This window comes from Camarhynchus parvulus, chromosome Z, assembly GCF_901933205.1.
Source record: "Camarhynchus parvulus chromosome Z, STF_HiC, whole genome shotgun sequence".
Taxonomy (NCBI): Eukaryota; Metazoa; Chordata; class Aves; order Passeriformes; family Thraupidae; genus Camarhynchus; species Camarhynchus parvulus.
This window is the reverse complement of record NC_044601.1, coordinates 10,498,810-10,509,790: the sequence shown is the minus strand read 5'-3', so window position 1 is coordinate 10,509,790 and position 10,981 is coordinate 10,498,810. Positions and strand designations below refer to the sequence as shown.

Sequence of the window (10,981 nt, the reverse complement as noted above, 5' to 3'; positions counted from 1 at the left end):
TCTCCTCTTTTTTTTTTTTTTTGTTCACAATCGGAACATACCGTGGGCACCAGATCCTGTGTTGGCCGCTCAGGCAAAATCCCCAAATTGAGTTTAAATAGGCTTTCTACCCAGGGGGTAGTTGCAGGATCAGCCACTTAAGGTATGAAGGTTCCTATCCATTCTACACTGCTCCCCTCATGCTAAAAAGCTAAGGAGGAGGGGAAAAAAAACTCAGCAACTCCATCCACTGAATCGAGTTAAAAGTAGTTCTCCAGGCTCAATGTCGTGTGTAACCAACTCACCTCCGCTTGCAAAAAGATGTGTTAACAGACACCCCTCCCTCCCACCACACCAAAACAAAAAAACAAACAAAAAAAAAACCAGAAATACAAACAAAAAAAAAAAGAGAAACAACCAAAAACCCACGCACAAACCACAGACGGAATAAAAAAAAAAAAAAAAAAAAGAAAAGAAAAAAAAAGGCAGCCAATCTCAACGAAAATTTACAGTTGTGAGACGGATAGATGTTAATATGACAAGCAACAGAACGGTTATGAGGACCCATGTGTTTGGCCCATGAGCTGCATAGCTGTGCTGTAAGTTTGGTTCTTTAGTTTTTTTTTTTAAAGTTAAAACTTCTTTGTTATCTCCATTATGTTTAAAATTAACGAGGACAACGACGACAACGACAGCGACAACAAAAAAAGGTTCTATTCACAAGATCTAGTCTCCTTTTCCTGTCCCCCACTCAAAAAGAAATACTCGTTTTTACATGAGAAAATTAATTGTGCTGTATTTGTAACACCTCAGGCTGATAGAAAACAAAACATGTGGCAAACAAAACCGCACAATCAGTCACATGAAATCTACCAAATACTAAAATTATAACTGAATACTAACAAACAGCTTACCTGGAATAAAGGATGACAATTCACAAACAGTTATCTAGGAATTAAAGTATCTCTCTCTTTTTTTTGTTTTTTTTTTTTACTAAAATAATTAAAAAAATCACAGTATTTTAAGAAATAAAACCCACACTGGGATTTTAAGCACAATTTGTTTTTCCTTTCTTTAAAACTTTTTTTTTTTCTTCCTCCATTCACCACCTTGCCCAGCAGTCTCTCTACATTTAACCACAACAACAACAGGTAGTACTGACAAATGCAGAGATCTCCCTTGGTTAATTCTGAGGTACTAGGAAACAGGTGACTGTTTTAAGCAAAGCAGTTTCTGTTTTGTTTTTTAATTTTTTTCTGTTTTCTTTTTTTTTTGTTTTGTTTTGTTTTCCCTGTGGTGGTTTTTATTTTTTTTCTTTTTTTTTTTAATTTTCTTTTCTAAAGCAATTGCTTTCAGTCTGGAAAAGCGTTATGTATTAAAACTAGAAAAACGCACACAAACTTGTGCGTCCAAAAGTTGTCCCCCTACCACTTCTTCCACGCTCACGACGCTTCCACTCATAAAACAATCGAAGTCTCCACTGCAAAGCACGATGTGAAATGTAGGAAAAACACGGGGAGTTTTGCTTCATTAGTCCAAAGATGAGCGTAAACTTCCCATCGTCAGATCCGGGAGGAAAACAAAGATGCAGTGATGTAATGGAGCCACTTATTCCATCACTTAAATAACTTTAATATACACACACTCACACAGGTACCAGTGCTTTGAAAATAGATCATTCAGTCCTAAAAGCAGCTTTATTTCTTCCTTCTGCCCGCCCTGCCCAGCCCCGCTCATCACTGTTCAAGTACTGTCGATTAGAACCACACCAAACTCGCTTTTTTTCTTATTCGGTTTTGGCCTCCGGGGTGTCTAGGAGAGGTTGATCAGCAGCCACCATGCTGACAGCTGCTTCCCCAGTGTGGGAGTAGTCCAGGACCATGGCCTCGATGCCTTCCTTCTCTTCTGGCAGCGTGCTGGCTGTGTCCTCCACGTCCTCCTTGGGCTGGCTGTCCTCACCACTCCTATGCTTGCTCTCGTTCAGCGCCCTGCAAGAAACAGAAACTGTCAGGGCACACAGCAAAGCCAGCCCAGTGCCTGCCACAGGAGGGACAGCAGCAGATCACTCTACAAAAAGGCAGCCACGCCACTGGTTCCAAAGGAAAGGATCAGGAGGAGGGATAAAGGTGCTGGTGGCACATTCTAGCCCTGAAACAGAATCTTTGTCTGTTCTGTGCTGGGACAGGTTTGGGGTCAGAAGGAAGAACTCAAACTGTGACACTTGAAGTTTATTCCCATCTCCCAGGTTCCTTGTAAACAAGACTTTGCGGGCACCAAAGGTACAGGAAAGAAGAGCTTTTCCCAAAGAGTTAATGAAATCTAATAAAACTTTTCATAGGTTGCAGCACTTCCAGTACTTATGCTCAGACTTACATTCTCTTAAGGGTAAGAGAAGTTATTGTTTCTCATTCCATCGCAGTTAACCCACAATATTGTATTCAGATGCTTCCCACATGTCAGCAGCCTTGAATGAAATCTACTCTTTGAACAAACTCTGGCTAGAAAAGAGGTCTCTGCTACCAGTGAGAGCTACATCAAAAGAAGGAAACAGATTGCTCCCAAGACTCCTGTCTGTGATGTGTATCATCCCACAGTGTGCAAACTGCTCTAGAGAGGAAAAATTTTTGTAAAAAATCAACAGTACACTTAGGGAAAGTTAATCCTGGCCAAGAGGCATTCACCTAGGGACAATCTTAAGTTTCAGAATCACAGTTAAACCCTACAGTTTACAGCCACCCTGGGCAGCAAAGTTAAAAAGGACACAGAGACATTCGATGACTATCCAATGACAAATTTGGTCTTCACAGAAATGTGCTGGCATTTACTGCAGGTTTTTTTGGGAGGGCAGGGATGGGGTGGGGGGAACATACAGAGATCTACTGCCACCTTTGGCTGCTTGGCAAGGGAACAGAAAGCAACTCACATGCCATGCCTCAGGACGTGCCGCTCCCACTCGGAGCCCTCGGTGAAGGATCGACCACAGAACTCGCACGGGAAGCGTTTCTCTGGAGCACTGCTGTCAGGAAAAATCATGGGATCTGGGAAAAAGACAGCACAGCCCATGAGCTCAGAAATGCCAGGGCAAGAAGGGCATTGTCATCATAGTAATCCTACTCTCTGCTGCACCTCTCACTCCAGAGAAGCAAAAGGAAGTTCTTGTCAAATAACTGGGAAAATGGAGCAGGCAAAAAGAAAAGTGACACTGCAAGTGACAAATCCCACCCTAGGTCTTAAAGCATCTCTGCAATTAAGGGTAACAAGTTGCTAGTCCCTGCTCCTCTATTTCAACAAATGAAGAGACTGCGGAATCTAAATTCTGAACCGAACACTGCAAAGCTTAGAAAAGCAAAATCAAAAATCCCCACTCAAGTCCATCTATAATTCTGGAACCGGTAGTACAAATTTCAAGAAACACAAGGATTTGGTACATTTAACATGTGATTCTTGTAATAGATCATAAAGCCTCATGGATTAGGTGCTGTATCTTAACTGCATAGGTGTTTCATGCTCATTCTAATCTTTCACACAAAGTGCTTGGGGCCTCATTTGCAGAAGTGTCAAGCACCTTGTAATATGAGTGAAGTCACTGGCAGCTCAGGGAATGACATTCCAGAAAGCCAAGCTCCATGTGAACACAGCCTGCTCTGACAAAAGATGAAACATTTTCTCACAAATTAAGAAGATCACCGCACAAGCCATTGAAAATAATTGCATGAACTATCTCACTTGATTCTTTTCCTGGAAATGAGACAGCACCATCTGCTCAGAGCATTAATTCCTTAGCAGGGATTATCTTAAGCAAGAAATCAACAGAATGTCTTTCTGACTCCTCCTGAACTACATAATAAAAGAAAAGGGATTTTGCTTAATTTTGGTTCTGATCTCTGCTCACTTGATTTCTTCACTCTCAGACTTATTCTGTTCAGGATCAGCCTGTGAACTCAAAATTGCTCACACATCCCCTGTTACCCACACCTAAGTCCTGCAAATGCATTTTTGTGACACACTTCTACTAGTTAACGTTTACTTCAGTTTTATATGGAATGGTTCTTGACACAATTTTTTGGCCTCTTCCCATGAAAGGAAAAAAAATCCTCTTTGTATTTCTTATTGCTGGGGGGTCATTTATTATGTGGTGAAATACCATAAAGCTGCTGTGTTGGGGAACACCAGAATGCAAGCAGCAAATGCCATCAGCTCAGTTTACATCTGGATTTTTAACACCTTAAGCATGGCACAAATGTATAAACACACTGCAACACACAGACTAGTCATGACACAGAGACAAATATTTTTGATGGGTAATAGTTTTGGAAGCAAATGCTTGGATGGGGCTTGGAGCAATCTGGGATGGTGGAAGATGACCATGACCATGGCAGGGGTGGGACTGGATGCTCTTTAAAGGGTTCTTCCAACCCAAGCCAGTCCATAATTTATACCGGCAAATCCCATTAAGTTTAGCAAGTGTTACTCTAGTAAATCCACCACACCTTCAGACAACACTATCTTGTTCATCCTACTCCCCAGTAACTTTTGCCTCTAGGGATGTGAATTTGGGCTGCTTCCCTGGAGGATTATCAGAAGATGCTCTTCCCTGGGTTCTGCAGAGGAGAGGCAACAGATTGCACACACATCTGATCTCTCTATGGTTTTGCTCTGTCACACATACAAACACTCATGGACACTTAATTTTTGCCCATTATGGAAAAAACACCTCTTGATCTGCTGAGACCAAGACATAAAGATCAGTAACAGCCTCTTTGAGGCACAGCTCTACCTGGAAAAGCTTTTCTTGGCATGGTATTTTATTCTCCTTTTATTCTATATCTTTTACCACCCCTTCCTTTCCCATCCAAGAGTGCTGCCCAGTTCTGCCTGTCCACATGGACAATGGCCTTTGCTTGGTCCAGCAGCCCATCTGAAGAAGCCACAAGTTCTTATTTGCGCCTTCAGTACAGCACAGAGCAGCTCGAGTCAAAGTGGTGAATCCAGGCAAGAGAAAATCCTGATTCTCCCAAAGTCACAGACCTCAGACAGATACTTGCAGCACTCTCAGCAAATCCCACTTCCGGCTAGCACCAAAGAGGCTGGAATTGCCAGATGCACCCCAGTAGCACCCAGGATTGCACAGCTTGATGTGGTTTGGAAGCTGTGACAGCATCAGCCACTGTGACAGGCTCTGTTTGAACCCACACACAGGTCTGGCTCTCTGCTACCAGGGCAAACCATTTCTGGGTCAGAATGATCTTCTGGAAATGCCTAGAGAGATGCCAGCATGCATCCTTCAGTTCCTGTCTCACTGGGACATTTTTCAAAAAATTTTGCGCCTTAACAGTGGAAATTCACACAACTCACCTGGAAAAATGCAATCAATACAACTGGATCTTTTCTAATATCCTTGTTGTAGTAAGTGTTTTCTGCATTTTCTATATTCTATATTCTATTTTACTATAATCTATTACAAATGGTTAAGAGGATGAAAAGGACAAAAAAAAAACCTGAAAAAAACAATGGTGAAACATTAACCCTATGGGCTAGAGAAGAAAGAAATGCTGCAAAGCAAACCTGAAAACACGCCTGATTTTTTTAGGCTGGTCATCCAAACAAGCATGCAGAAATCATTTTAGCCAGCCACAGATTAAAGAAAACGAGACAGAGGTGAAAAAATAAAAGAAAATCATCAAAATGCTGCCTTGCTTAACTCTGAAACATGAGGACAGCACATCTATTAACCCTTGCACATGTAATACTCCAGCATGGAAGGTGATGGTTTTTATACTTCCAGGGTGTAACCTAAATCCAATTTAAACAATGAACTTCACCTTGGGCTGCCCCCCCTGCACATGTGGCACACGCACAGGGATTTGTGAGGCTTGGCAGAGAGCACTTTCTTCTCCTTGGTGCCTCCAAGGTGACCTCAGCACCTGTGCCTGTGTGTAATGCTCACGTAATCCTCACAAGGACAGCTTGACTCCTCACCCCCTGCTAGCAGTGGGTCCACACAGGACATTAATCATCTACAGCTGAGGGGAGCTGATGCTTTAGTCAAATCATGGCACAATCACTGCTCCAGCCACAGAGGAGAGTCGGAGCTGTCCCTGAGGAATGCTGAACTCTGAGGTGCACATGTGGAACTGGCATCCCTCCTCTGATTTTTCTACCTTCTAAGACCTTGTGCAGGGTATTTTTCTCTAAAATATAAATGGTTTCCTATCGAATTGGCTTGCATTCTCATTGAAGTTAAAAGCCATCACTAACTGCTCTTGAAGCGCTGCTGATAAGCACAAACTGAATTAATCTGCAGGGACACAAAATAAAATCCAAAATGCTGGGGTCTTGCTGTCATAAGGTAAGAAGCATGATCTAGTTCTATGAACTACCTGTGAATCCAGAAATGGGAATTTTTCAATGCCTGAAAACATGTACAGAGATGCCTTTTTTTTTCCGTGAAAAGCTCTTGAGTGAGTTTGAAAGCTAAAAAATCAGGAGGAAAATGTTCACTGAACATGGTGGTGTACCTTTAGCTGAGGTACACAGAACTTGGCTAAGTGGAGCTGTTAGCATCAAGAATTGGGTGGCCTGTCCTTCAAGCCATGAGGGGACTAAAGATATTAAACAGTTGTTGCACTACATGATGCATTGTTGCACCAGAACAAAACACAGTTACACCAGATATTGGAATAACTTGCCTTTCATGGGAGAAGGTTGTTGGAAAGAAAACCCTTCATTTAACTATCAGAGAACGTACTTTTTCTCTGCTGATCTAAATTCAACCAAATTTATTATTCAAACCAAAATTATATGGCCTAGCTTTGTTGAAATAAGTGGGATTACTCTTCAATACAAACCTAGGCATGTATTTAAATATAGAATGGTACAGACAGGTGGGCTTGGATGTACCCTGGCTCTGGAGCTGCCAACTGCAGCAAATGCAAACAGGGCTGACTGTCTGACAAAGAATGCTGGGCAGAGAGATAAATAACAGCCCATAAAGCAGCCCTTCACCCCCCACTTGGGCAATGCCAAGTGAAAGCTGCAAACCGGTTACCAAAACAGAAAATCTGACAGGCCACTAAAATACACTTACATAGTTTTCCAAGCCCTTATAGATGGTATCTGAACAGGCAGATTAGTCACAGATGCTATCTCATAGTATGTATTCTCTCTGAACAGACAAAAAACTTGTAAGGAGGACTAGAAACACAAGATTCCCACTGGAGCTGTGTCTTCAGGAAATTCAGTAAGATTCTGTTACTATGTCTGCAGGATATGTGCTGTCCACTCAACAGCTGACCTGGCATGGTTGGACTGGTGAGGGAGGTTGCAGTGCCCAAAAAAATCCAACAAAAGTCCCCCCAACACATCAAAGAGCTGCACTGACCTCTCTCTTGAGCCTTGGGGCTTAACTCTTCTTCTTTTTCTTCTTCATCACTGCTAGAGCTCTCTGTTTTCCCTTTCATTTGCTCCAACTGGTCCAAGTTAACCCGTCCAACCAGCTCAAAATTACGACTCACCTTTGAAAGAAACACTTCTGTTAGCACTCAGCACAATCACCAACCAGCCAGGAAAGTGGCCACAAATGCAGAATAAAACCAGGTACACCCCAAAGCCTGCTCAGCTCGAGGTGACATGCAGTCCCCATAATCAAATTAACACTCATTTATTTCCAGGGGCAGTGATTCTTCCATTTCTGTTTGTTCTGCATTTCTCATTTCTGGTTTTTTTTGGTAATTAATGAGATTGGGTAAACCCCCTTCATCTCTTCATCCAAGAAATGTAAAACATCGAGCTGTATCCTCATTTTTAAGGCATTATTCAACTGCTGTGATCAAACACTGCTACCACACATCCATGCTGAAGGGGAACTCTCTGTGACGGGTTCATTCAGCTTTATTCATGAAAGGATGGTTCTTTTTTTTTTCACTGAGCACATGGCTGCTGTGTGGCACATACACTCTCACTCATTAATAACAGATTAATTTTCATTACGCCCGGGCTGCGAAGTGCTTTGCAAACTGATACAGCAGCCTATAATGGGAACACTTCACCCAGCAGTCAAATTCAGCTAACCCTGAGGTAAAACGCACCCAGTTACTTAACAGCTCACAGCAGCAGTATGAAAGGAGCAGCTCAGGGCACAGGAGTCAGGAACTGCTCCACATCCAAGAGGAGCAGCAGCCCAGATTTACAGCAGAGGCGGAGAGTGTGACCAGGACACCGAGGCTAATACTTGCTGCATGACAAGCGCCCCCTGAGCTCATTGATCACTGCTGGGAAGGGTTTTGGACTCATCTTTCATGCAGAGAGACAGCCCTCCAGCAGCAGCAGCAGCACAGGCACTGAGCCAGGCGGGCAGAGGGGATGGAGAGGGAGCAGCGAGTGCAGCACAACGCATCCTGCAAGGGGCTGAATGAAATAGCAACACCCACTGGCTGCTCTTTACCCCTCTGTGGGAAAGGAAATGTGAATGAGCCCAAGGAGGATGTGGAACAGGCTGCAGGGTACATCCAAACAGCAAAGGATCCTGAATATGGAGGCGTGAAGATTCCTAGTACTGGGTAACAGACAGCTGTGATCAGGTTCTCTAACTTAACACGTCACCCACAGAGGTTTAAACAAACAAGACCACTTGCAAGGCACTTGATTCAACTCAGTTCATGTGAAGGAACTCTTTTTAAGGTTCAATGTACAACCTGGGTAGTATCTGAGCCCAGAACTTAAGAGACAAATTGGAGAGGTATAATTTACCCCCCAAAAAAGGGGAAATGATACCTTACAGTACCAGCACCACCACTGCAGGTCCAGATCAGAAGGGAAAGCTAAGTTAAGGGAATAATCATCCCTGACTGAGGCACTGTGTCAAAAAAACCCAAGCAACAGTTCCTCCTGGACACAGCAGGCACCAGGAGGTGTGGAACACCTTCTATACCATTTGAATCACACAAGACTCTTCAGAAGTAATAAAGGTGGTAGAGGAGCCTTGTATGCCAACATAAATTAAGAAAGTTCGGTTTTATGAAACGGTCAAATATTTTTTGAGCATGAAAATGTTGTTTTGTTGTTCTTTTGGGTTGTTTTTTTTTTTTTTTTTTTTTTTCCTGGGATTCTGCTGCTAATACCTTCCATATATACTTGGCTTTAAGGAAAAGTCATTCAGTCAATGAAGCTTTTAGTGAGGACCTTTAGTGGGCAGCTAAGCTCCAAGAGGGGAAGGCATATAACTGCCTCCCCTGGAAACCTGCCAAGGAAGCACTCTAGGAAACATTCCAAAACACATCTCAGTTCTAGAACTTAAACATTTCTCAGCTACAGAAATTCAAAGCTAGCAGTCTGTGGAGAGCCTTTAAAGACTTCTCAAAGACTGGACCTGATATGTTCTCAGGTAATCCACAAAAACTCCAAAGTAGTCTTAACTGAGGACCTGGTTAGACTTGCTGTTTATCTTTCCCTTGTTAAAGGTACAAGGGGATGTATAGACCTCTTTGTTATTAAAATATGCATGGCATGTCATGCTGCTGAAGTTACCAGAGCAATCCTGTGTTTGGAATCTCCTGCCTTTCACAGGGGCTGAATCACACTGCCCTGGTATTGTTCCACAACTCTTTCCCCACCCCCCTTTAGATAAACCCAGCATACACAAGGGCCTTCTCCAGATAATCACACTCTGCATGCAGCAGCAGTTTGCCAATTCTGATCAATCTGAACAGCTTCAGAAACGATTATTCTTCAGTTTCTGAAGAAACAACAACAACAAAAAGATAAATAAAGAGAAAAATGAGAAACAGGAGTGCAACATGGGGTTAGCTTTCAGATTTGGGGAGGGAGAAGAAAAAATAACTCAAAGGGAAGCACAACATGGGATTAGATTTGGGGAGGGATTAAAAAAAAAAACCAGTGTCAAGCTGGCTAGCCAGATATGCAAATTAAACCAATTCACTATTTGCAAAGACTAGACCGCCACAAATTAAAGCTACCTTGTGCTCATCTCGAAGGTGAGCGTCCAGCTCCTCTGTGTGTTTGGTCTCATAGTAGCAGAGTTGGCATTTGTAAGGTTTCAGTTCATTGTGCTTCTCTATGTGCTGCTGCAAGCTCTCGTCACTGGAGCAGGTGAAGGTACACTTGTCACAGCGGAAAACGACTCCCTGCAGGTACTTGGACAGCTTGGAACGGCAGACCTCGATGGGAACGACCCTCTCCTCTGTGGGGACAGCACAACACTCACTTAACAACACTGGCAAAACCATCCTGCTCCTCTTAATCCCCAAAAGCCACAAATGCAGGTGTCCTCTGTGACTGGTGAGGGGGTGAAGAGGATGGGAATGGGAAGGTTTTGGGCCAAGTGAGACTCCATCTATGAGTCAGAGGAGCAGAGCCTAGGAACACAAAACCAGCCATAAATCAGCCCAGACCAAAAGTTTGGTTTTGTTCAGTTACTTGACAGCAGCTGAGAACTGCTTCCATAAAAGCAATAAACAGGGGAGCCGCAGGGTGTGCTTCCCAAAGCATCACACACTGCTGGCTCTGCACAAATTGGAGCAGGGTTCTCACCACCACACCCAAACCTGCCCCTCTGGGGATTGAGAAGGTGAGCAATGCAGCACTTCTCCCTGGAAAAAGGCTGTGCAAGTTCAGCCAGCAGCAGAAACTTCCTGATTTACCCAAAGCCCAAACTCTGTACTCATGATGTACTGAAAATGTTCTTGCTGAGTTTTTAAACTCTGCACTCCCTATAACAAAGCAGTGATGTTTAACAGAGCAGCAATTAATTTCGGTCATTTGACACAGCCAGAATCTGATATGCCTCAACACTCATCCACTGTGGTTCCCTCCATGCTGTGCACACCAGAGAAACCCCAAATCTCACCCTTCAGCTGAGGGTCACCAGCAGATCCTCATTAAGGCTTTTGTTACCCAAACTGGCATTTTGAACTAGAACACTTAAAACTTAACAGTTCTCCTTATGCACTGCATACTAAAGGAGGGTTTTTTTTATCCTCCTCAT

General features: G+C 43.2%; 1 protein-coding gene across 5 annotated transcripts in view; it reads right to left on the bottom strand.

The window, feature by feature from the left end:
- Nucleotides 1-1,062: 1,062 nt before the first annotated feature.
- Nucleotides 1,063-10,981, bottom strand: part of ZNF462 (zinc finger protein 462) — an 88,891-nt gene continuing 78,972 nt past the window's right edge. For all 5 annotated transcript variants that reach the window (XM_030968795.1, XM_030968798.1, XM_030968799.1 and 2 more), the window contains 4 exons: nucleotides 9,954-10,177; nucleotides 7,361-7,493; nucleotides 2,903-3,017; nucleotides 1,063-1,967 (listed from right to left, as the gene is read on the bottom strand). In XM_030968795.1, the coding sequence (XP_030824655.1) occupies nucleotides 1,766-1,967; nucleotides 2,903-3,017; nucleotides 7,361-7,493; nucleotides 9,954-10,177 (674 nt within the window). In that variant the 3' untranslated portion in view covers nucleotides 1,063-1,765. The remainder of the gene's footprint in view (nucleotides 1,968-2,902; nucleotides 3,018-7,360; nucleotides 7,494-9,953; nucleotides 10,178-10,981) is intronic.